The sequence below is a fragment of the Bombina bombina genome, chromosome 7 (assembly GCF_027579735.1).
Source record: "Bombina bombina isolate aBomBom1 chromosome 7, aBomBom1.pri, whole genome shotgun sequence".
Classification (NCBI taxonomy): Eukaryota; Metazoa; Chordata; class Amphibia; order Anura; family Bombinatoridae; genus Bombina; species Bombina bombina.
In genome coordinates this window covers 533,661,029-533,687,831 of record NC_069505.1, presented here as the reverse complement: position 1 = coordinate 533,687,831, position 26,803 = coordinate 533,661,029, and the positions used below count along the sequence as shown (strand labels likewise).

The 26,803-nt window shown below is 40.2% G+C and overlaps 1 protein-coding gene across 1 annotated transcript in view; it reads left to right on the top strand.

Moving 5' to 3' along the window:
• The window catches only part of LOC128636500 (RNA polymerase-associated protein CTR9 homolog), a 741,649-nt gene that overhangs the window by 459,348 nt on the left and 255,498 nt on the right, over nucleotides 1–26,803 (top strand). The window contains exon 13 of the mRNA XM_053689508.1: nucleotides 16,859–16,947. Within this exon, the coding sequence (XP_053545483.1) occupies nucleotides 16,859–16,947 (89 nt within the window). The remainder of the gene's footprint in view (nucleotides 1–16,858; nucleotides 16,948–26,803) is intronic.

The following is a 26,803-nucleotide window of genomic DNA, read 5'->3' as shown; positions in this document are numbered from 1 at the left end:
CCACTAAATAAACATATTAACCCCTAAACCTCTTGCCTCCCACATCACTACCACCAACTAAACCGATTACCCCCTAAACCGCCAGCCCCCCACATTGCCATAAACTAAATTAAGCTATTAACCCCTAAACCTAACAACCCACTAACTTTAAATTAAAATTACAGCATCCCTATCTTCAAATAAATTTAAACTTAGCTGTAGAATGAAAATAAACTTTTTTTTTTTTAAATAATTTTTTTATTGAGATTTCAAATAAATACAAGAAAAGACTTGTCCATTTACATTAACAGAAACTACACATAGTATACATATGCAAGTTGATATGGCACACAATAAGCTTTACAACACGTTTGTGAGACTGAGGCATAGGCATCTGTAACAACTCTCTTGTAGGAAACAGAGTAACATTTTCAATTGTAGGGTTATAAATGACATATTTGTTGAACAGCCAATAGCTAAGCGAATGGACTAGATTTAGTGAAATCTCTTTTCTTATGTAAATAAGGTTAATAGTTAGAATGTAATAATGTATAAGAAAAATAAATTGGGGGGGGGTATCAGCAGGCAAGAGCTGCTTGAGAAGTATAGGGGTAAGGGGGGGCGTGTCCAGATTTTATCATGACGGAGCTTATTAAGGAGTTGATCTTGGGGTCCCTATAGAGCTAATGTAATGTGTAAGGAGAGGGCTGAAAGGGATATCCCATAATATATAGAACCACATTCTGTTAATCAAAATATTATTCATAAGTCAGCAAGGGAGAGTAATGTGAGTTGTTGCTTGGGAAATGCTAGAAATATGGATTTCTCTTGTTAAGTGTATCCAGTCCACGGATCATCCATCACTTATGGGATATTAACTCCTCCCCAACAGGAAGTGCAAGAGGATTCACCCAGCAGAGCTGCTATATAGCTCCTCCCCTAACTGCCATTACCAGTCATTCTCTTGCACCCAACGAATAGATAGGATGTGTGAGAGGACTGTGGTGATTATACTTAGTTTCATACCATCAATCAAAAGTTTGTTATTTTATAATAGCACCGGAGTGTGTTATTCCTTCTCTGGTAGAATTTGAAGAAGAATCTACCTGAGTTTTTCTATGATTTTAGCCGGAGTAGTTAAGATCATATTGCTGTTTCTCGGCCATCTGAGGAGAGGTAAACTTCAGATCAGGGGACAGCGGGCAGATTAATCTGCAAAGAGGTATGTAGCAGCTTATTATTTTCTGACAATGGAATTGATGAGAAAATTCTGCCATACCGATATAATGTAAACTCAGCCTTAAATGCAGTAGCAGCAACTGGTATCAGGCTGTCATGTATGTATATTTTACACTTCAGTATTCTGGGGAATGACACTTCACTGGAATTATACTGTATGCATAAAACTTTAGCCTAATTTGCAGGGACTAGCAACAGGCTTTTTAATAACACTCAATTTATTAATGTTAAACGTTTTTTGCTGGCATGTAAAATCGTCTAATTTTCTGAGGTACTGGGTGAAAAAATGTTTTGGGCACTATTTTTTTCCACTTGGCAGTCGTTTTATTTAATTTCTGACAGTTTACTGATCTCTCTCACTGTTAGCTATCAGGGTTAGTTATCCTTTGCTAATGGGAGCAATCCTTTGCTAAAATTGTGTTTTTTACAAAGATTTGATGCTATAACTTTTCAGTTTATTAATTTTCAACTGTCATAACTTTTTCTGTGCTTCTTATAGGCACAGTACGTTTTCATATTATAGTAAATTACTTGAAAAGTATTTCCAAGTTGCTAGTTTATTTGCTAGTGTGTTAAACATGTCTGATTCAGAGGAAGATATCTGTGCTATATGTGCTAAAGCCAAAGTGGAGCCCAATAGAAATTTATGTACTAACTGTATTGATGCTACTTTAAATAAAAGTCAATCTGTACAAATTGAACATATTTCACCAAACAACGAGGGGAGAGTTATGCCGACTAACTCGCCTCACGTGTCAGTACCTGCATCTCCCGCTCGGGAGGTGCGTGATATTGTAGCGCCGAGTACATCTGGGCGGCCATTACAAATCACATTACAGGATATGGCTACTGTTATGACTGAAGTTTTGGCTAAATTACCAGAACTAAGAGGTAAGCGTGATCACTCTGGGGTGAGAACAGAGTGCGCTGATAATATTAGGGCCATGTCAGACACTGCGTCACAATTTGCAGAACATGAGGACGGAGAGCTTCATTCTGCGGGTGACGGTTCTGATCCAAACAAACTGGATTCAGATATTTCAAATTTTAAATTTAAGCTGGAAAACCTCTGTGTATTACTAGGGGAGGTGTTAGCGGCTCTGAATGATTGTAACACAGTTGCAATACCAGAGAAAATGTGTAGGTTGGATAAATATTTTGCGGTACCGGCGAGTACTGACGTTTTTCCTATACCTAAGAGACTTACTGAAATTGTTACTAAGGAGTGGGATAGACCCGGTGTGCCGTTCTCACCCCCTCCGATATTTAGAAAGATGTTTCCAATAGACGCCACCACACGGGACTTATGGCAAACGGTCCCTAAGGTGGAGGGAGCAGTTTCTACTTTAGCTAAGCGTACCACTATCCCGGTGGAGGATAGCTGTGCCTTTTCAGATCCAATGGATAAAAAGTTAGAGGGTTACCTTAAGAAAATGTTTGTTCAACAAGGTTTTATATTGCAACCTCTTGCATGCATTGCGCCTGTCACGGCTGCAGCAGCATTTTGGTTTGAGTCTCTGGAAGAGACACTTGAATCAGCTCCATTAGATGAGATTACACACAAGCTTAAAGCCCTTAAGTTAGCTAACTCATTTATTTCAGATGCCGTAGTACATTTAACTAAACTTACGGCTAAGAATTCCGGATTCGCCATTCAGGCACGCAGAGCACTGTGGCTGAAATCCTGGTCAGCTGACGTTACTTCTAAATCTAAATTGCTTAATATACCTTTCAAAGGGCAGACCTTATTCGGGCCCGGGTTGAAAGAAATTATCGCTGACATTACAGGAGGTAAAGGCCATGCCCTGCCTCAAGACAGAGCCAAACCTAAGGCTAGACAGTCTAATTTTCGTTCCTTTCGTAATTTCAAAGCAGGAGCAGCATCAACTTCCTCTGCACCAAAACAGGAAGGAGCTGTTGCTCGCTACAGACAAGGCTGGAGACCTAACCAGTCCTGGAACAAGGGCAAGCAGGCCAGGAAACCTGCTGCTGCCCCTAAGACAGCATGAATCGAGGGCCCCCGATCCGGGAACGGATCTAGTGGGGGGCAGACTTTCTCTCTTCGCCCAGGCTTGGGCAAGAGATGTCCAGGATCCCTGGGCGTTAGAGATCATATCTCAGGGATACCTTCTAGACTTCAAATTCTCTCCCCCAAGAGGGAGATTTCATCTGTCAAGGTTGTCAACAAACCAAATAAAGAAAGAGGCGTTTCTACGCTGCGTACAAGATCTTTTATTAATGGGAGTGATCCATCCGGTTCCGCGGTCGGAACAAGGACAAGGGTTTTACTCAAATCTGTTTGTGGTTCCCAAAAAAGAGGGAACTTTCAGGCCAATCTTGGATTTAAAGATCCTAAACAAATTCCTAAGAGTTCCATCGTTCAAAATGGAAACTATTCGGACAATTTTACCCATGATCCAAAAGGGTCAGTACATGACCACAGTGGATTTAAAGGATGCTTACCTTCACATACCGATTCACAAAGATCTTTACCGGTATCTAAGGTTTGCCTTTCTAGACAGGCATTACCAGTTTGTAGCTCTTCCATTCGGATTGGCTACGGCTCCGAGAATCTTCACAAAGGTTCTGGGTGCTCTTCTGGCGGTACTAAGACCGTGAGGAATTGCGATAGCTCCGTACCTAGACGACATTCTGATACAAGCTTCAAGCTTTCAAACTACCAAGTCTCATACAGAGTTAGTACTGGCATTTCTAAGGTCACATGGATGGAAGGTGAACGAAAAGAAGAGTTCTCTCTTTCCACTCACAAGAGTTCCCTTCTTGGGGACTCTTATAGATTCTGTAGAAATGAAGATTTACCTGACAGAAGACAGGTTAACAAAGCTTCAAAATGCATGCCGTGTCCTTCATTCCATTCAACACCCGTCAGTAGCTCAATGCATGGAGGTGATCGGCTTAATGGTAGCAGCAATGGACATAGTACCCTTTGCACGCCTACATCTCAGACCGCTGCAATTGTGCATGCTAAGTCAGTGGAATGGGGATTACTCAGACTTGTCCCCTACTCTGAATCTGGATCAAGAGACCAGAAATTCTCTTCTATGGTGGCTTTCTCGGCCACATCTGTCCAGGGGGATGCCATTCAGCAGGCCGGACTGGACAATTGTAACAACAGACGCCAGCCTACTAGGTTGGGGCGCTGTCTGGAATTCTCTGAAGGCTCAGGGACAATGGAATCAGGAGGAGAGTCTCCTACCAATAAACATTCTGGAATTGAGAGCAGTTCTCAATGCCCTTCTGGCTTGGCCCCAGTTAACAACTCGGGGGTTCATCAGGTTTCAGTCGGACAACATCACGACTGTAGCTTACATCAACCATCAGGGAGGGACAAGAAGCTCCCTAGCAATGATGGAAGTATCAAAGATAATTCGCTGGGCAGAGTCTCACTCTTGCCACCTGTCAGCAATCCACATCCCGGGAGTGGAGAACTGGGAGGCGGATTTCTTAAGTCGTCAGACTTTTCATCCGGGGGAGTGGGAACTTCATCCGGAGGTCTTTGCCCAAATACTTCGACGTTGGGGCAAACCAGAGATAGATCTCATGGCGTCTCGACAGAACGCCAAGCTTCCTCGTTACGGGTCTAGATCCAGGGATCCGGGAGCGGTTCTGATAGATGCTTTGACAGCACCTTGGACCTCCGGGATGGCTTATGTGTTTCCACCCTTCCCGATGCTTCCTCGATTGATTGCCAGAATCAAACAGGAGAGAGCATCAGTGATTCTAATAGCGCCTGCATGGCCACGCAGGACTTGGTATGCAGATCTAGTGGACATGTCATCCTGTCCACCTTGGTCGCTACCTCTGAAACAGGACCTTCTGATCCAGGGTCCCTTCAAACATCAAAATCTAATTTCTCTGAAGCTGACTGCTTGGAAATTGAACGCTTGATTTTATCAAAACGTGGTTTTTCTGAGTCAGTTATTGATACCTTAATACAGGCTAGGAAGCCTGTTACCAGAAAGATTTACCATAAGATATGGCACAACTACTTATATTGGTGCGAATCCAAGAGTTACTCATGGAGTAAGGTTAGGATTCCGAGGATATTGTCTTTTCTACAAGAAGGTTTAGAAAAGGGTTTATCCGCTAGTTCCTTAAAGGGACAGATTTCAGCTCTGTCCATTCTTTTACACAAACGTCTGTCAGAAGTTCCGGACGTTCAAGCTTTTTGTCAGGCTTTAGCTAGGATCAAGCCTGTGTTTAAAACTGTTGCTCCACCATGGAGTTTGAACTTAGTTCTTAATGTTTTACAGGGGGTTCCGTTTGAACCCCTTCATTCCATTGATATCAAGTTGTTATCTTGGAAAGTTCTGTTTTTAATGGCGATTTCCTCGGCTCGAAGAGTCTCTGAGTTATCTGCCTTACATTGTGATTCTCCTTATCTGATTTTTCATTCAGACAAGGTAGTTCTGCGTACTAAACCTGGGTTCCTACCTAAGGTGGTCACTAACAGGAATATCAATCAAGAGATTGTGGTTTCATCTTTGTGTCCTAATCCTTCTTCGAAAAAGGAACATCTGCTACACAATCTAGATGTAGTCCGTGCCCTGAAATTTTATCTACAGGCAACTAAGGATTTTCGACAAACGTCTTCCCTGTTTGTCGTTTATTCTGGTCAGAGGAGAGGTCAAAAAGCTTTGGCTACCTCTCTCTCCTTTTGGCTTCGTAGCATAATACGGTTAGCCTATGAGACTGCTGGACAGCAGCCTCCTGAAAGAATTACAGCACATTCTACTAGAGCTGTGGCTTCCACTTGGGCCTTTAAGAATGAGGCTTCTGTTGAACAGATTTGCAAGGCTGCAACTTGGTCTTCTCTTCATACTTTTTCCAAATTTTACAAATTTGACACTTTTGCTTCTTCGGAGGCTGTTTTTGGGAGAAAGGTTCTTCAGGCAGTGGTTCCTTCCGTATAAAGAGCCTGCCTGTCCCTCCCGTCATCCGTGTACTTTAGCTTTGGTATTGGTATCCCATAAGTAATGGATGATCCATGGACTGGATACACTTAACAAGAGAAAACATAATTTATGCTTACCTGATAAATTTATTTCTCTTGTAGTGTATCCAGTCCACGGCCCACCCTGTCACTTTAAGGCAGGTAATTTTTCCATTAAACTACAGTCACCACTGCACCCTATGGTTTTCCTTTCTCTGCATGTTTTCGGTCGAATGACTGGTAATGGCAGTTAGGGGAGGAGCTATATAGCAGCTTTGCTGGGTGAATCCTCTTGCACTTCCTGTTGGGGAGGAGTTAATATCCCATAAGTAATGGATGATCCGTGGACTGGATACACTACAAGAGAAATAAATTTATCAGGTAAGCATAAATTATGTTTTTGGCATGGTACAGTGGATACATGCAATAAGAACAAGATGTCGAGATCATTATGAACATGTACAAATATAACATTAACACATCAAGGAAATATACACAAACAAAACCTTAAAACCTTGTTTTGTCCCCCAATATATGTCCCTTAAGGGGTAAGTTAAGTTTTGACTAGCTTCTAAGAACTTGCTAAACTATTGTCATAGGGTAAAGGAACTATAAAATGAGGATCATAAAGTAGTGTGAAGAAGAGATATGGAACTCAATTAGTTAGGGGGTCACCAATTCTAGGAGTGGAGTGTAGAGATTAAATTCTACAGTGGGTTATCTAGGTTATGGATATGGACCTAGTGGTTGATATAGAGGGCCCAAGAGTGGTATGGTAAGGGATTGCTCATTAATGGACATCCTAATGGTTAGGTGTGTAAGACTTCCCCGAATAAAGGTTCCTTTCAACAACTATATATTCAAAGTAAGTGGATGGAGGATAGCTAACTAATAGGAAATTCTGAGTAGGGTTTTCCCATAAATGGGAGTAACCCAAAGGCTAATCAAAAGTGTGGGCTATGGCTGTAGGAGTAAATTATTCACCTCATAACATTATAAAGACTAAAAGATAAAACATATTTAACTACTTTGTCAATTACTTGGATATCAAAACTGTTAACAAGATATATTGCTCTTAGTAGAATTCTTAATAGAATTATTTCAGGGTGCCCACATCGCCCAGCTTGATGGGAGGCTTATGGAATATATAGTTAGGATAGTGAGCAGTATCATAAATAAGGGCTCTAGGGGGGCATCTGTCTACCTTGTCTAGGAGTGAATATGGAGTTTTACCAGAGCTAGAACAACAATTAGCGAATATGGTTATCTTTAAAGCACACATTTAGTAGAGAACTGGTATATAGGAAAAGAACAAATGAATCTATACAAGCATCTTTGGTTCTGAAATAACATGGCAATAAGTATACAGTGACCCAAATAAAATAAGTAATCTATGGATTTGTTCTTGAGGACCCCGTATGCTGTGATTGTGATTTTAGAGTGTGATATAGTTATCCCCAATGTCTTGGCCGCTGACAGAGGGGACAGTTAAGAGTTATATAGGAATTGATAAATGTTTAAATATGAAGGGAATTTACTTTAGTGCTACTCCTATGGATATAATGTTACATGGTAGACGGGTCAGCATAAAATATGTTAATATATATTAATCTCAAGTGAGGAAAACATCAGAAAGGCTATATGTGGTAGAACAAAGTAGTTGGGGCGAAAGAAGCTAAACAAAACATAAAAAACAATCGATATGAAAATGTGTTAAGCAGTATACTCCATTTAGACAATAGTAACAGTGATTACACTATCCTATTTCACCCCTCAGAGCATGAAGAGAGCTAAGAGAACAGTGTATATCAAGGCACAAGTGGCTCTGGTACTCTGAAGAATAACAACAAAGGTTAGGACTCATAGTATAATATGCCAAACATGTGAGTATGGAATATGACAATAATAAAAATAACATATGGGATAGCAGGGAGGAAGTTGTATGCTTTATTAAACAAAAATCACCGTAAATATACTATCCTATTCCGATCCCACACTAGATGAAAGCTGCTAAGAATCCTTATTATATATGAGCTCAGTATGAGCGTAAGCCGCTGATGGTAAGAATAAAGCACATTAGGGGCCATATACTATGAGTTAGTGAGAACTTGGTAATAAGAGGATAATAATTTAAGTGTCTCATATGTATACATTGTAAGATGCAATAAAAAGATAAATAACCTCTCAAGTATGTCTATTGCATACACATTAAACATTAAACAGGGGTTACTTGGAGCTTTCTTAATAGTGGTAAACTGTGGGTATCGCATTAAATAAGTCCATCTAGAGCAATTAAACTAAGAATAGTTATCTGCCCCGTTGCTCTCAGTTGAGAAAAGGGGAGGCTGTATTCAAGTTCCTGCAAATCAAACAAGTTATACAATAAAGAAAAAAAAAACAGGTTAAGCGAAAAGTCCCAAACTAGGATTGGATTAACCTCAGAGCTGAAATGGGCATATAGTCACAAAGGCAGGTTATCATACCGGAGTATCCGTCCAATAGTGGAGATAAATTTAGCCCACTCCTATCTTCCTGAATCCCCAGGTCTCAACCGGAGGTGCAAGCTTGTAGTTTTTGGATCCAACATGCAGCTTTTGCTGCTGATGCTGTTTCCATACCTCTGTGGTGCGAGACAGAACTATCAGGGTACCTGTATATTCATGATTTTTAACGGGTCGCCAGTGTACTGTTTCTTCGTTCTCTCGGAGAGTAAAGGGGACTCTGATATCTCCAGGCAAGACGGTCAGATTTCCCTTCAAAGAAACTGAGGGAGACATCACCTTGTGTACCGCCAGTAAAGCAGGCCGCCCCATGCAGCGTATCGACTCACTATGCAGTGTTTGGCAACGGTTATCTTGTGCATTAGGTAGCGACATCTCAGCGCTCGGCTTCACGGGTTGGTTCGGTCGGTCAGCACTTATCTCATCCAGCTCATTCGTGGTGAGTATTGGGTCATACGGCTTGCACTGAGATCTACACAGGTCCCTCAGGTCCTCAAATTGCCGATCCATTTGTAGCTCAAAGGCCGTAAGACAGGACCTTAGAAGTACTTGAAGCGCCTGCATGGATGTGGAGTGGGTAAATATAGCCGTCCTGGAGAGACTGTAGCCCCTTGGTTCTTAGCAGAAAAAAGTTGCGGCTCCTCAGTAGTGCTCCCAAATAGGCCTCAACCGGTTGAGAGTTCAAAGATCTTGAGTAGACTTAAGAGGCAATATAATCAACTGGTCTAACAACAATATTAGGGGACCTAGGAGTTCATTTTTAACGATTAAAATTCAATCTCCCACAGTTAAAATGTTGATTTTGGTAGTATAAGCTGGAGCTTCTAAAAAATGTGACTGAGCGCCATCTTAGCTTAAACTATTTTTAAACTATTAATTAACCTACCCTAACTATTATACTACAATTAAATTAAAATAGCAATTAAATTAACCAAATTACATATTAAAAAAATCAAACCCTACTCAAATTATTTAAATATACTATTAAACCTTATTAAAAATTACTAAACGCTGTTACAAAAAATTAAAAAACACTAAATTACGGAAAAAAAACACATTATCAAAAATAAAAAAAAAGAATTACACCTAATCTAATAGCCCTGTCAATATAAAAAAGCCCCCCTCAAATAAAAAAAACCCTAGCCTACAACTACCAATGGCCCTTACAAGGGCCTTTTGTGGGGCATTGCCCCAAATAAAACAGCTATTTTACCTGTAAAAAAAAATACAAACACCCCCCAATAGTAAAACTCACCACCAACCAACCCCCCAAAATAAAAACCCTATCTAAAATAACCTAAGCTCCCCATTGCCCTGAAAAGGGCATTTGTATGGGCATTGCCCTTAAAAGGGCATTTAGCTATTTTACCTGCCCAGATCCTACGCTAAAAATAAAACCCACTCAAAAAAAAAAAAAAACGTAACTAAACCTAACACTAACCCCCGACGATCCACTTAAAGTTATTAAAGTCCCGCTTCAAGGATCCAGCTGGCAAGAAGTCTTCATCCAGCCAGCGAAGTCCTCATCCAGGCAGCAAGAAGTCTTCATTCAGACGGCATCTTCTATCGAAGACGGCATCTTCTTTTGAGCTCTCATCCTATTGGCTGATTGGAACAGCCAATAGGATGAGAGCTGTTCAAATCCTATTGGCTATTGGAACAGCAAATAGGATTTTAGCAGCTCTAATCCTATTGGCTGATTGGAACCTTTCAGCCAATAGGAATGCAAGGGACGCCATCTTGGATGACGTCACTTGTATTCATGTTCCAGTTTACGGCAGCAACCGTATTGAAGAGGAGCTCCGCGCCGTATGTCTTCAGGATGGACCCGCTCCGCGCCGGATGGATGTAGAAGATGCCGTCTGGATGAAGACTTTACCGGCTGGATGAAGATGGAAGAGGCCGTCTGGATGAAGATTTCTTGCCGCCCGGATGAAGACTTCTTTCCGGCTGGATGGATCCTTCAAGCAGGACTTCAATAACTGTAAGTGGATCGTCGGGGTTAGTGTTAGGTTTTTTTAAGGATTTTTTGGGTGGGTTTTATTTTTAGAGTAGGGTCTGGGCAGGTAAGAGCTAAATGCCCTTTTAAGGGCAATGCCCCAAACAAATGCCCTTTTCAGGGCAATGAGTAGCTTAGGTTATTTTAGATAGGGTTTTTATTTGGTGGTTGGTTGGTTGGGTGGGTGGTGGGTTTTACTGTTGGGGGGTGTTTGTATTCCTTCTACAAGATACGAGTCCACGGATTCATCCTTACTTGTGGGATATAATCCTCCTGCTAACAGGAAGTGGCAAAGAGCACCACAGCAGAGCTGTCTATATAGCTCCTCCCTTGACTCCACCCCTCAGTCATTCTCTTTGCCTATGCTAGTAATAGGAAGGGTAAAGTGATAGTGGTGATAAAATGATAGTTTTAATTTCTTCAATCAAGATGTTTTTTATTTTAAATGGTACCGGTGAGTACTATTTTTCTCAGGGAGGATATGGCAGAAGATTTCCCCCTGAAAATTGATGATTTTAGCAGCAGTTACTAAGATCAATTATGGTTCCCACAGATCTGAAGGTAATATGAGAAAATTATTCAGTGTGGAGGACAGTCTCATGCAACAAGCAGCATTTGAGGTATGTTTCAGCCCTTTACTTCTGAGGAAATTTAATATATCAGAACTGGCTGATTTGGTTCCTTATAATGGGAACAGGGTAAGCAGTAGTCCGGTAATCAATAAGGGTGTTACTGTTTCTCTTGGGTGTTTTTTCTGACATATGCAGCTCATGTAGATACGCAGCATGGAATACAGACACTAGGGCATTTTTACTATTTATCATAGAGGATAAGTCGTAGAAGGGCTTATATCTTTTGGTGTATTTATTTATTGGGGACCACGTGGCTGTTTATAACCGCTTCCCATGCGGTAGTTTGAATTATTAGTGTGACGTCCATTGTGGGTGGGGCCTATTTTTGCACCTCAGACTCGCAATTTACTCTGAAGGAGACAGCAGACATTAGCTCCGGTTGGGCCCTATCTGTGTTTTACACTATCCGGATGTCGATTCGTTTGACAATTCTCTGGGGGCAGGTAGGCACCACAGTAGAGCTGTGGCGAGGTGCTGGGGTCGTTATTTAGCAAGTTGAGTTTTTTTGCTTTAATGTTCCTGTAGAGGGTAATTTCTGCTCTTGCATGTGGGATGCAATCATTTTTGGCAACTCTGTATAGACATACATAGTTTTTAAGCATTTATAAGCGTTTTTAAGTGTGTGTAGAAAAAGATTGTGTGCGTTTATTTCTTAAAGGCGCAGTACCCGGTTTTTTACAAATTTATTTTTTTCAATAAATAAAGTGTTTACCAACTGTTGTGGTTATTACTACTTTGTTTAACATGTCTGACATTGAGGAAACTCATTGCTCTATGTGTTTAGAAGTCATTGTGGAACCCCCATTTACATTGTGTACCTCTTGTACTGATAGAGCCTTACACTGTAAAGAACATATTTTAGGAAATGAAAGTGTGTCTAAAGATGATTCTCAGTCTGAAGAGAATCAGGATATGCCATCCAATTTTCCCCAAGTGTCACAAGCTTTAACACCCACACAAGGGACACCTAGTACTTCTAGTGCATCTAATTATTTTACTCTGCAAGATATGGCTGCAGTTATGTCAACTACCCTCACTGAGGTATTTTCTAAACTGCCAGGTGTGCAAGGTAAACACAGTAGGCCAGGTATTAATGTAAATACTGAACCCTCTGATGCTTTATTAGCCATTTCCGATGTACCCTCACAGTGCTCTGAATTGGGGGTCAGGGAATTATTGTTTGAGGGAGAACTTTCTGAATCAGGGAATGTATTACCTCAGACAGATTCGGACTTAGTGTCCTTTAAATTTAAACTTGAACACCTTCGCCTGTTGCTCAGGGAGGTCCTAGCGACTCTGGATGATTGTGAACCTATTACAATTCCTCCAGAAAAATTGTGTAAGATGGATAAATATCTAGAAGTACCTACTTACACTGATGTTTTTCCAGTTTCAGGAATGGGATAGACCAGGGATACCGTTCTCTCCCCCTACTAATTTTAAGAAAAGGTTTCCTATATCAGACACCATCAGGGACTCTTGGCAAATGGTCCCTAAGGTGGAGGGAGCAATATCTACTCTAGCTAAAGGTTTAACTATACCTATTGAGGACAGTTGTTCTTTCAAAGACCCTATGGACAAAAAATTAGAGAATCTTCTAAAGAAATTATTTATTCACCAGGGTTTCTTGTTACAGCCTACTGCCTGCATTGTTCCAGTAACTACGGTGGCAGCTTTCTCGTTTGACACCTTTGAGGAGTCTCTGAAAGTAGAGGACATTTTGGACAGAATTAGAGCTCTCAAGCTAGCTAATTCCTTTATCACAGATGCTGCTTTTCAGATTGCTAAATTAGTGGCGAAAATGCAGGCTTTGCCATTTTGTCGCGCAGAGCACTATGTTTAAAATTGTGGTCTGCTGATGTATCATCAAAATCTAAACTTTTAGCTATTTCATTCAAGGGTAAGACCCTATTTGACTCTGAATTGAAGGAAATAATTTCCGACATTACTGGAGGTAAAGGTCACGCCCTACCTCAAGACAAACCTCTTAAGATGAGGGGTAAACAAAATAATTTCCGTTCCTTTCGAAATTTCAAAGGAGTACCCTCTGCTTCCACTTCCTCCACTAAACAGGAAGGGAATTTTGCTCAATCCAAGTCTGTCTGGAGACCTAACCAGGCCTGGAATAAAGGTAAACAAGCCAAGATGCCCGCTGCTGCTACCAAGACAGCATGAAGGTGCAGCCCCCGATCCGGGACCGGTTCTAGTAGGGGGCAGACTTTCTCTCTTTGCTCAGGCTTGGGCAAGGGATGTTCAGGATCCCTGGGCATTGGAAATTGTGACCCAGGGGTATCAGTTGGAATTCAAGGAATTTCTCCCAAGGGGAGATTTTATCTTTCACGTTTATCTGTAGACCAGACAAAAAGAGAGGCGTTCTTACACTGTGTAAAAGACCTCTATACCATGGGAGTAATTTGTCCAGTTCCAAAGCTGGAACAGGGACAGGGGTTTTACTCAAACCTTTTTGGGGTTCCCAAAAAAGAGGGAACTTTCAGACCCATTTTAGATCTAAAATGTCTAAACAAATTTCTCAGAGTCCCATTGTTCAAGAAGGAGACTATACGGACAATCTTACCAATGATCCAGGAGGGTCAATACATGACCACCGTGGACCTAAAGGATGCGTATCTTCACATTCCTATTCACAAAGATCATGATCAGTTTCTAAGGTTTGCCTTTTTGGACTAGCATTATCAGTTTGTGGCCCTTCCCTTTGGGTTGGCCACAGCTCCCAGAATCTTCACAAAGGTGCTAGGGTCCCTTCTAGCGGTTCTCAGACTGCAGGGCATAGCAGTGGCGCCCTATCTGGACGATATCTTGATTCAGGTGTCAACTTATCATCTGACCAAATCTCACACGGGCATTGTGTTGTCTTTCCTAAGAATTCACGGTTGGAAAGTGAATGTAGAAAAGAGTTCACTTATTCCACAAACAAGAGTTCCATTCTTGGGAACTCTGATAGACTCGGTAGACATGAAAATATTTTTATATCTGACGGAGGTCAGAAAATCAATGATTCTAAATACTTGCCAAGCTCTTCAGTCCATTCCTCGGCCATCAGTGGCTCACTGTATGCAGGTAATTGGATTAATGGTAGCAGCAATGGACATCGCCCCGTTTGCTCACTTCCATCTCAGGCCACTGCAGCTGTGCATGCTCAGGCAGTGGAATGGGGATTATGCGAATTGATCTCCTCAGATAAATCTGGATCAAGAGACCAGAGACTCTCTTCTTTGGTGGTTATCTCAGGATCATCTGTCCCAGGGAATGTGCTTCCGCAGGCCATCATGGGTTATAGTGACAACGGACGCCAGCCTCTTGGGCTGGGGTGCAGTCTGGAATTCCCTGAAGGCTCAGGGTACTTGGACTCCGATGGAGTCTCAATTACCAATCAATATTCTGGAACTGAGAGCAATATTCAACGCGCTTCAGGCGTGGCCTCAGTTGGCTCTGGCCAAATTCATAAGATTCCACCAACATCACGACTGTGGCATATATCAATCATCAGGGGGAACAAGGAGTTCTCTAGCGATGATAGAGGTATCAAAGATAATCCGATGGGCGGAGACTCACTCTTGCCATCTATCAGCAACGGATATCCCAGACGTTCAGTCTTTTTGTCAGGCTTTAATCAGAATCAAGCCTGTGTTTAGACCTATTGCTCCGCCATGGAGTTTGAATTTAGTTCTTAATGTTCTTCAAGGGGTTCCGTTTGAACCCATGCATTCCATAGATATTAAGCTGTTATCTTGGAAAGTTTTGTTTTTAGTTGCTATCTCTTCTGCTCGAAGAGTTTCTGAGCTTTCTGCGTTACAATGTGATTAACCTTATCTGATATTCCATTCTGATAAGGTGGTTTTGCGTACTAACCCTGGATCCCTTCCTAAGGTTGTTTCAAATAAGAATAATAATCAGGAAATTGTTGTTCCTTTCTTGTGTCCTAATCCTTCTTATAAGAAGGAATGTCTGTTACATAACTTGGACGTGGTTTGTGCCTTGAAGTTTTACTTACAAGCGACCAGCGATTTCCGTCAAATATCGTCTCTATTCATTGTTTATTCTGGAAAGCGTAGGGGTCAAAAAGCTATGACTACCTCTCTCTCTTTTTGGCTGAAAAGCATCATTTGCCTGGCATATGAGACTGCTGGACAGCAGCCTCCTGAAAAAATTACGGCTCATTCCACTAGAGCTGTGGCTTCGGCTACTTCCCTTTCTTTTTGGCTGAAGAGTATCATCCATTTTGCATATGAGACTACTGGACAGCAGCCTCCTGACAGAATAACGGCTCATTCTACTAGGGCTGTGGCTTCCTCATGGGCTTTTGAAAATGATGCTTCTGTTGAACAGATTTGTAAGGCTGCAACTTGGTCCTCCCTTCATACTTTTTCCAAATTTTCCAAATTTGATACTTTTGCTTCTTCTGAGGGTATTTTTGGGAGAAAGGTTCTTCAAGCAGTGGTGCCTTCCGTTTAGGTATCTGTCTTGTCCCTCCCGTTCATCCGTGTCCTGTTGCTTTGGTATTGTTTCCCACAAGTAAGGATGAATCCATGGATCTTGTAGAAGAAAAGGAAATTTATGCTTACCTGATAAATTGATTTCTTCTACAATACGACAAGTCCAAGGCCCGCCCTGTCATTTTAAGACAGTATTTCTTTTATTTTTAAAAAACAAATTTCAGTCACCTCTGCACCTTTTTAGCTTTTCCTTTCTCTTCCTATACCTTTTTTTTTTATATATATATATATATATATATATATATATATATATATATATATATATATATATATATATATATATATATATATATATATATATATATATATATATATATATATATATATATATATATATAAAGAGAGAGAGAGAGAGAGAGAGAGAGAGAGAGAGAGAGAGAGAGAGAGAGAGAGAGAGAGAGAGATTTAAAGAACATTGGAATGTGAAATATTAATATTTCTTGTCAGGATAGCACACTTAGTTAAATGTGGTTTGCACGCAAATAAGGGTGTTAAGTGTTTTTTCCACTTATTGGAATAGTTTTGGGGGAATAGTTTAACGCGGTCGCGGTCAGTTAAGCTTTTTGTGCACATTTACTTAGCACGCAAGCAAAAACATTTTACTTTCAACTTGTAATACTTGTGCTACCTGACGTGCTCAAAAAGCCGAAGTCCAGCAGACTTATAGGATGAGCAGGAGCACAAACTACCGCTCCACTCGTAATCTTGCCCTTTATATTATTGCCTGGTTTATATTTGTCACTACTTATCCTCAGCTGAAGAGATAAGATATGTAGTTTTTTGGCAGTTACAGTTGGCCTTGTCTGTTTTGCTGAGCTTACAGTTGTTAACGTTACATAGCTTACGTAGTAGCTAGAAGCATAGTAAAGAACTGATTTGGAGTTAAACTTGTACTGATGTATTGACGCAGCAATCACTTTCCAATTTAATTTTATTTTCTAATTTAAAAATATCCTTTTAAGTAAGTTCCTTGCAGTGATAACCATCAGTATTCGCAAGAGCATATTTGTTACTAGAATAGTTTTTTTATACTTTTTTAGGTTACTTGCGTCTTGGAGTCATGGCACGAGACAAAGGGCATTTTTATGAGGCCTCTGATTGGTTTAAAGAGGCGCTACAGATTAATCAGGTAAAAGATGATCTCTGATACTTTATGATATCCAGTGCCTTAAAATGTTTTTTTCTTCTTAAACGGGGAGAGTTCACAGCTGCATTCATTACTTTTGGGAAATAGAGAACCTGGCCACCAGGAGGAGACAAAGACACCCCAGCCAAAGGCTTAAAGGGACACTGAACCCAAATTTTTGCTTTCATCATTCAGATAGAGCATGCAATTTTAATCAACTTTCTAATTTACTCCTATTATCAATTTTTCTTTGTTCTCTTGCTCTCTTTATTTGAAAAAGAAGGCATCTAAGCTTTTTTTTTTGTTCAGACCTATGGACAGCACTTTTGTTATTGGTGGATTAATTTATCCACAAAACAAGTAAATTGGCGCTACTATATCTTTAAAATTAAACACTAGTATATAGATTTCAATAGTATTCCTAAGGTGACCAGGAACCTAATTATAAAATGACCAATGACATAAATTAAAACATATGTTCTCAACAGGTTGTATGATATAACACACAAAATGACCAATAAGTAATGTAAAAATATTTGCAATTATTACCCCATATAAAGTCCAAGAGGTAAGGATGTAGCAGCACAATCCGTAGATTTGTAACAATGTCCGTTAAACCGCTGATGCAGCCTCCTTTCAGCGGTATTTCCAGATCACCGCAACACAAACAGGGCTAGTTCAAAAAAAACATAGAGGAGAGGCGCAAAGCGTGTTAACACTTTAATCATAAAATATAAATACAGTGACACATAAGCACTTACATGTAAAGTTTAAAATGTCCAATATAAACAACTAGAAACGCTGTATTCCACCATGGGCTGTGTTCCGCCTCCTCTCTTCAGTGAAGCAAGTTGTTACTGATGTTTGAGCCGACTACCAGTTTGGCGTCTGACGTCACTGACTGAGGGAAACTTGAGCGTCCTCCAGCTAACAGCAGCTACACAGTCCGGGTTAGGAAACTCGCTCCCAAAGTTCCTATAGTCTATTACCCTACACGTTTTGTCTGGAACCCGGCCAGACTTTCTCAAGGGATTTGTCAAGTAAGCAGCTGATTGCTGCCATAATTAGATAGTGCTATTTATACGCTGGATATATTTAAACAGTTAACCCATTTGTTACTTACTATATAGATAATATTGCAAATACAAACATAAATGAAATTCACAAATAACATTCATAACATACTAAAAATTATTAAATTTCACAATAAAAACATATATTTCTTTGGTAATTTTAAATCCATATCAAACAAGCTTAACCAATTAATTTGATATATACATATTTCTAAAACTACAAATAATTGATCAAAATTAATTAATAAAAATTCCTCAACTCTAAAAAGTATATTTTAAAAACTCTCTTAGATAAAATAGGTCTAATAACTACATATATGCTGCTAAATCTAAATCTACATTTAACCCATTTGGCTCTAGACTCCATATTTTGTAGATCCAATATGTTTCTTGTTGTCTCAGGGCTAGCAATCTAGTATGTGTAGTTGGCGCTACCCAATCTATTACTTTAACTTTCAAAGAGGTTGGATTACAATTATGTGCTTCTTTAAAATGATTTGGAACACTACGTTTAATAAGTTTTTCCTTTGCCATTTTGATATTATACACATGTTCATTGACTCTTGTTTTGATTTTTCTTTTTGTGCATCCCACATAAAATAGGCCACACCCACAAGTAAGTAGATAAACTACAAATGTGGAGTCACACGTTGCTCTACATTTAATTTCAAATTCTAAGGTACCATCATAATTCATAAAATGTCTTTTACTGAAGGCAAAGGACAATTTAATAATATCAGATGATGAATACCATTTTCTTTTTGAAAATAATCCAAAACTTTCAGTATTTTACCATTTACCGAAAGTCCATAAGGACCCTCTTGTCCCCCCAGGTAGGCCCATAGTCTCTGGCATCGATTCTTTATGTGATCATTTATCACAATATGTTGATTTTTATCTACAACCTGTTGTTAAGAGAACCAGGGCCTACCTGAGGGATAGTTCACATGTGATCGCCAACTTTGAGGGTACTGAATGGGACCCTGAATTTTGGTGGATCACGTGTGACGTTATGTCTTTATACACCTGCATCCCTCATGATAGATGTAGTGAAGCAGTAAAGAGTGAATTATTGAGATGGAATATACCGACTATCCATGTTGATTTTATTGTTGAATCAATATTATTCATATTACAGCATAATTATTTTTTGTTTGAAAATTTTATAGACAAATAAACGGAACGGCGTTGGGGACAACATTTGCCCCATCGTACGCAAATTTATATGTTAATGACTTCGAACTGAAATATATCTGGTTTAATAATCCTTTCCATGATAACATTTTGAGGTTTTATCGATATATAGATGATATAGTTATACTATGGAGAGGCAATGAGGAAAGTATTAACTTATTTATGAATTACATTAATAATAATGATTATAATTTAAAGTTTACTCATACCTGTTCAAAAACTAAGATTACATTTTTAGATTTAGCACTCTATGTAGATGATGACAATAAGGTGGCAGTGACAAATTATAGGAAAAGTACAGAAAGAAACAGCTATATAGAAGCAACCAGTGGACATAAACGCAGCTGGATAGATTATATACCTTATGGCCAATATCTCCGTATGAGGCGTAATTGTACTCATATGTCCAAATTTTATGAAGAATCTGCCATTCTAGATACAAAATTTAAAGAAAAAGGATATAATAGTGATCCGCTACTTAGAGCTAAGGATAAAGCATGTAATGTTAATAAAGAAAGTCTTTTAAATAATACTAAGACAGAGTTCCTTAATAATAATACTAGAAGTGAAAAGGATAATCTACGGTTTATAACGACTTATAATGAGGGTGCATCTATTATCAAAAAGATTCTGAATAGACATTGGAATGTTCTTAAAACAGATCCAATATTGGGGTCCAAACTAACAGAAAAACCTTTAGTTATTTTTAAAAAAGGGAAAAATCTTAAGAATATGTTAGCACCCAGCAAACTAAGAAGCCATAAAATCCCAAATATGGGCTCAAACTGGCTGACTATGTCTAAGGGGACTTATGCTTGTAAGAAAAAGAGATGCAATATGTGTGAACATGTGGATAAACATCCTAAATTTATGAATTATGATGGTACCTTAGAATTTGAAATTAAATGTAGAGCAACGTGTGACTCCACATTTGTAGTTTATCTACTTATTTGTGGGTGTGGCCTATTTTATGTGGGACGCACAAAAAGAAAAATCAAAACAAGAGTCAATGAACATGTGTATAATATCAAAATGGCAAAGGAAAAACTTATTAAACATAGTGTTCCAGATCATTTTAAAGAAGCACATAATTGTAATCCAACCTCTTTGAAAGTTAAAGTAATAGATTGGGTAGCGCCAACTACACATACTAGATTGCTAGCCCTGAGACAACAAGAAACATATTGGATCTACAAAATAGGGAGTCTAGAGCCAAATGGGTTAAATGTAGATTTAGATTTAGCAGCATATATGTAGTTATTAGACCTATTTTATCTAAGAGAGTTTTTAAAATATACTTTTCTCTTGTAAGGTGTATCCAGTCCACGGATCATCCATTACTTGTGGGATATTCTCATTCCCAACAGGAAGTTGCAAGAGGACACCCACAGCAGAGCTGTTATATAGCTCCTCCCCTAACTGCCATATCCAGTCATTCTCTTGCAACTCTAAACACACATGGAGGTGGTAGGGGAGAGTGGTGAAAAATAGTTAGTTTATTTTCTTCAATCAAAAGTTTGTTATTTTTAAATGGTACCGGAATTGTACTATTTTATCTCAGGCAGAAATAGAAGAAGAATCTGCCTGAGTTTTCTATGATCTTAGCAGGTTGTAACTAAGATCCATTGCTGTTCTCACATATGTCTGAGGAGAGAGGTAACTTCAGCGGGAAAATGGCGTGCAGTTTACTCTGCTATGAGGTATGTGCAGTTACAATTTTTTCTAGAATTGGAAATGCTAGAAAATGCTGCCGATACCGGATTAATGTAAGTTAAGCCTGAATACAGTGATTTAATAACGACTGGTATCATGCTTACTCTCAGGGGTAATACCCTTATAAAAATGCAATATAAAACGTTTGCTGGCATGTTTAATTGTTTTTATATATGCTTTGGTGATAAAACTTTATTGGGGCCTAGTTTTTTCCACATGACTGGCTTTATTTTTGCCTAGAAACAGTTTCCTGAGGCTTTCCACTGTTGTAGTATAAAAGTTACAGTTGGTGCAGTTAAAATTACAAACTGGGACATCCAGCTTCCCTCAGGAGTCCCCTGTATGCTATAGGACATCTCTAAAGGGCTCAAAGGCTTTCCAAAGTTGTGTATTGGGGAAGGTAGGACCACAGCAGGCTGTGGCAATTTGTTGTGTCTGTTAAAAAACATTTTTTTGATCCGTTTTTTTATTAAGGGGTTAATCATCCATTTGCAAGTGGGTGCAATGCTCTGTTAACTTATTACATACACTGTAAAAATTTTGTTTGATTTACTGCCTTTTCTCTTGTTAAGTGTATCCAGTCCACGGATCATCCATTACTTGTGGGATATTCTCCTTCCCAACAGGAAGTTGCAAGAGGATCACCCACAGCAGAGCTGATATATAGCTCCTCCCCTAACTGTCATATCCAGTCATTCTCTTGCAAGCCTCAACCAAGATGGAGGTCGTAAGAGGAGTGTGGTGTTTTATACTTAGTTTATTCTTCAATCAAAAGTTTGTTATTTTTAAATGGTACCGGAGTGTACTGTTTATCTCAGGCAGTATTTAGAAGAAGAATCTGCCTGCGTTTTCTATGATCTTAGCAGAAGTAACTAAGATCCATGGCTGTTCTCAGATATTCTGAGGAGTGAGGTAACTTCAGAGAGGGAATGTCGTGCAGGTTTTCCTGCAATAAGGTATGTGCAGCTAATATATTTCTAGGGATGGAATTTGCTAGAAAATGCTGCTGATACCGAACTAATGTAAGTAAAGCCTTAAATGCAGTGATAGCTACTGGTATCAGGCTTATTAATAGAGATACATACTCTTATAAAAATGTAATATAAAACTTTTGCTGGCATGTTTAATCGTTTTTATATGTATTTGGTGATAAAACTTATTGGGGCCTAGTTTTTTTCCACATGGCTGGCTTGAATTCTGCCTAGTAACAGTTTCCTGACTTTCCACTGTTGTAATATGAGTGGGAGGGTTTTTTTTTTTTTTTTTTTGTGCAGCAAAAATTACAGACACAGACATCCAGCTTCTTCCTGCATGATCCAGGACATCTCTGGAGGGCTCAAAAGGCTTCAAAGTCGTTTTTGAGGGAGGTAACAAGCCACAGTAGAGCTGTGGCAGTTGTTGTGACTATTTAAAAAAACAAAACATTTTTGTCAGTTATTATTCTGTGTCTGGTATTAAGGGGTTAATCATCCATTTGCAAGTGGGTGCAATGCTCTGCTAACTTGTTACATACACTGTAAAAATTTTGTTAGTGTAACTGCCTTTTTTCACTGTTATTTCAAATTTTGGCAAAAATTTGTGTTTCTCCTGTTAAGTGTAGTCAGTCCACGGGTCATCCATTACTTATGGGATTATAACTCCTCCCTAACAGGAAGTGCAAGAGGATCACCCAAGCAGAGCTGCTATATAGCTCCTCCCCTCTACGTCATATCCAGTCATTCTCTTGCACCTAACTAAAGATAGGACGTGTGAGAGGACTGTGGTGTGTTAAACTTAGTTTTTATTTCTTCAATCAAAAGTTTGTTATTTTAAACGGCACCGGAGTGTGTTGTTTGTTCTCAGGCAGCATTAGAAGAAGAATCTACCTGAGTTTGTCTATGATCTTAGCGGTCGTAACTAAGATCCACTTGCTGTTCTCGGCCATTCTGAGGAGTGAGGTAACTTCAGAACAGGGGATAGCATGCAGGGCCCACCTGCAAGGAGGTATGTGCAGTAAATTATTTTCTAAGGAATGGAATTGACTGAGAAAATACTGCTAATACTGATGTAATGTAAGTGCAGCCTTAAATGCAGTAGTAGCGACTGGTATCAGGCTGATATGTATGTATGTATACTCTGAGGTATTTCTGGGGAATGGAATTTCACTAAGAAAATACTGTCAATATTAAAGTAATATTTGAGCCTGCACTGCAGTGAAAGCGACTAGCAGCAGGCTTATTAATAACACTTCATAATTTTCAATTTTTAAAACGTTTACTGGCATGTTAATCATTTTTTCTGAGGTACTTGGTGCTAAAACTTTATGGGCATGATTTTTACCACATGGCGTTTTTTTCTGAATAAAGACAGTTTACTGAGCTTCCCCACTGTTGTAATATGAGTGGGAGGGGCCTATTTTAGCGCTTTATTGCGCAGTAAAAATTTAGTCACAATCTTCCTATTTCTTCCTCCATGATCCAGGACGTCTCTACAGAGCCCAGAGGTCTGCAAAACTAGTTTTGAGGGAGGTAATCAGTCACAGCAGACCTGTGACAGTGTGTTTGACTGTGATAAAAACGTTTATTATTTCAACTGTTATCCGTTTTGGGTATTAAGGGGTTAATCATCATTTTGCTGGTGGGTGCAATCCTCTGCTAACTTTATACATTTTCTGTTAAAATTTGGTTGTTTTAACATATTTCGTTCATTGTTAATTCAACTGTGTCACATTTTTATGTTTTCTTAAAAGCGCAGTAGCGTTTTTTATATAGCTTGTAAATTTATTTAAAAGTTTTTTTCCAAGCTTGCTAGTGTTATTGCTAGTCTGTTTAAACATGTCTGACACAAATGAATCTGTTTGTTCACTATGTTTAAAGGCCAATGTGGAGCCCAATAGAAATTTGTGCACTCAATGTATAGATGTTACTTTGGATAAAAGTCAAACTTTATATGTTAAAAAAATATCACCAGACAACGAGGGGGAAGTTATGCCGACTAACTCTCCTCACGTGTCAGTACCTTCGCCTCCCGCTCAGGAGGTGCATGATATTGTGGCGCCAAGTACATCAGGGCGGCCCATACAAATCACTTTGCAAGACATGGCTAATGTTATGACTGAAATACTATCTAAATTGCCAGAATTAAGAGGTAAATGCGATCACTCTGGGGTAAGAACAGAGTGCGCTGATAATAATAGAGCCATGTCTGATACTGCGTCACAATTTGCAGAACATGAGGACGGAGAGCTTCATTCTGTGGGTGACGGATCTGATCCAAGTAAACTGGATTCAGACATTTCAAATTTTAAATTTAAGCTTGAGAACCTCTGTGTATTACTAGGGGAGGTATTAGCGGCTCTGAATGATTGTAACACGGTTGCAATTCCAGAGAAAGTATGTAGGCTGGATAAATATTTTGCGGTACCGGCGTGTACTGACGTTTTTCCTATACCTAAAAGGCTTACAGAAATTGTTAACAAGGAGTGGGATAGACCCGGTGTGCCCTTTTCACCCCCTCTTATATTTAGAATTTTTTTTCCAATAGACGCCAACACAAGGGACCTATGGCAGACGGTCCCTAAGGTGGAAGGAGCAGTTTCTACTCTGGCTAAGCGCACCACTATCCCGGTGGAGGATAGCTGTGCTTTTTCAGATCCAATGGATAAAAAGTTAGAGGGTTACCTTAAGAAAATGTTTGTTCAGCAAGGTTTTATATTACAACCCCTTGCATGCATCGCGCCTGTCACTGCTGCGGCGGCATTCTGGTTTGAGTCTCTGGAAGAGACCCTTAGCACAGCTCCATTGGATGAGATTATGAACAAGCTTAAAACCCTTAAGCTAGCTAATTCATTTATTTCTGATGCCGTAGTACACTTAACCAAACTTACGGCTAAGAACTCCGGATTCGCCATTCAAGCGCGTAGAGCGCTGTGGCTTAAATCCTGGTCAGCTGATGTGACTTCTAAATCTAAATTGCTTAATATTCCTTTCAAAGGGCAGACATTATTCGGGCCCGGCTTGAAAGAAATTATCGCTGACATTACTGGAGGTAAGGGCCATGCCCTGCCTCAAGACAGGGCCAAACCAAAGGCTAAACAGTCTAATTTTTGTGCCTTTCGTAACTTCAAGGCAGGAGCAGCATCAACTTCCTCCGCTCCAAGACAGGAAGGAACTGTTGCTCGCTACAGACAGGGCTGGAAACCTAACCAGTCCTGGAACAAGGGCAAGCAGGCCAGAAAACCTGCTGCTGCCCCTAAGACAGCATAAAGTGAGGGCCCCCGATCCGGAAACGGATCTAGTGGGGGGGGCAGACTTTCTCTATTCGCCCAGGCTTGGGCAAGAGATGTCCAGGATCCCTGGGCGTTGGAGATCATATCTCAGGGATATCTTCTGGACTTCAATGCTTCTCCTCCTCAAGGGAGATTTCATCTTTCAAGGTTATCAGCAAACCAGGTAAAGAAAGAGGCGTTTCTACGCTGTGTACAAGAGCTCTTACTAATGGGAGTGATCCACCCAGTTCCGCGGTCGGAACACGGGCAAGGATTCTATTCAAATCTGTTTGTGGTTCCCAAAAAAGAGGGAACCTTCAGACCAATCTTGGACTTAAAGATCCTAAACAAATTCCTAAGAGTTCCATCGTTCAAAATGGAAACTATTCGAACCATCTTACCCATGATCCAAGAGGGTCAGTACATGACCACAGTGGATTTAAAGGATGCCTACCTTCACATACCGATTCACAAGGATCATTATTGGTATCTAAGATTTGCCTTCCTAAACAGGCATTACCAGTTTGTAGCTCTTCCCTTCGGGTTAGCTACGGCTCCAAGAATCTTTACAAAGGTTCTGGGCTCTCTTCTGGCGGTACTAAGACCGCAAGGCATAGTGGTAGCTCCGTACCTAGACAACATTCTGATACAAGCGTCAAGTTTCCAAACTGCCAAGTCTCATACAGAGTTAGTTCTGGCATTTCTAAGGTCGCATGGGTGGACGGTGAACGTAGAAAAGAGTTCTCTATTGCCACTCACAAGAGTTCCCTTTCTAGGGACTCTTATAGATTCTGTAGAAATGAAAATTTACCTGACGGAGGACAGGTTATCAAAACTTCTAAATGCTTGCCGTGTCCTTCATTCCATTCAACACCCGTCAGTGGCTCAGTGCATGGAGGTAATCGGCTTAATGGCAGCGGCAATGGACATAGTACCATTTGCGCGCCTGCATCTCAGACCGCTGCAATTGTGCATGCTAAGTCAGTGGAATGGGGATTACTCAGATTTGTCCCCTCTGCTAAATCTGGATCAAGAGACCAGAGATTATCTTCTATGGTGGCTTTCTCGGCCACATCTGTCCAAGGGGATGCCCTTCCGCAGGCCAGATTGGACGATTGTAACAACAGACGCCAGCCTTCTAGGTTGGGGCGCAGTCTGGAATTCCCTGAAGGCTCAGGGATCATGGACTCAGGAGGAGAGACTCCTTCCAATAAACATTCTGGAATTAAGAGCAATTTTCAATGCTCTTCTGGCTTGGCCTCAGTTAGCAACTCTGAGGTTCATCAGGTTTCAGTCGGACAACATCACGACTGTGGCTTACATCAACCATCAAGGAGGAACAAGGAGTTCCCTAGCGATGATGGAAGTCTCAAAGATAATTCGCCGGGCAGAGTCTCACTCTTGCCACCTGTCAGCGATCCACATCCCAGGCGTGGAGAACTGGGAGGCGGATTTTCTAAGTCGCCAGACCTTTCATCCGGGGGAGTGGGAACTTCATCCGGAGGTGTTTGCCCAACTGCTTCATCATTGGGGCAAACCAGATCTGGATCTCATGGCGTCTCGCCAGAACGCCAAGCTTCCTTGTTACGGGTCCAGGGACCCGGGAGCGGTACTGATAGATGCTCTGACAGCA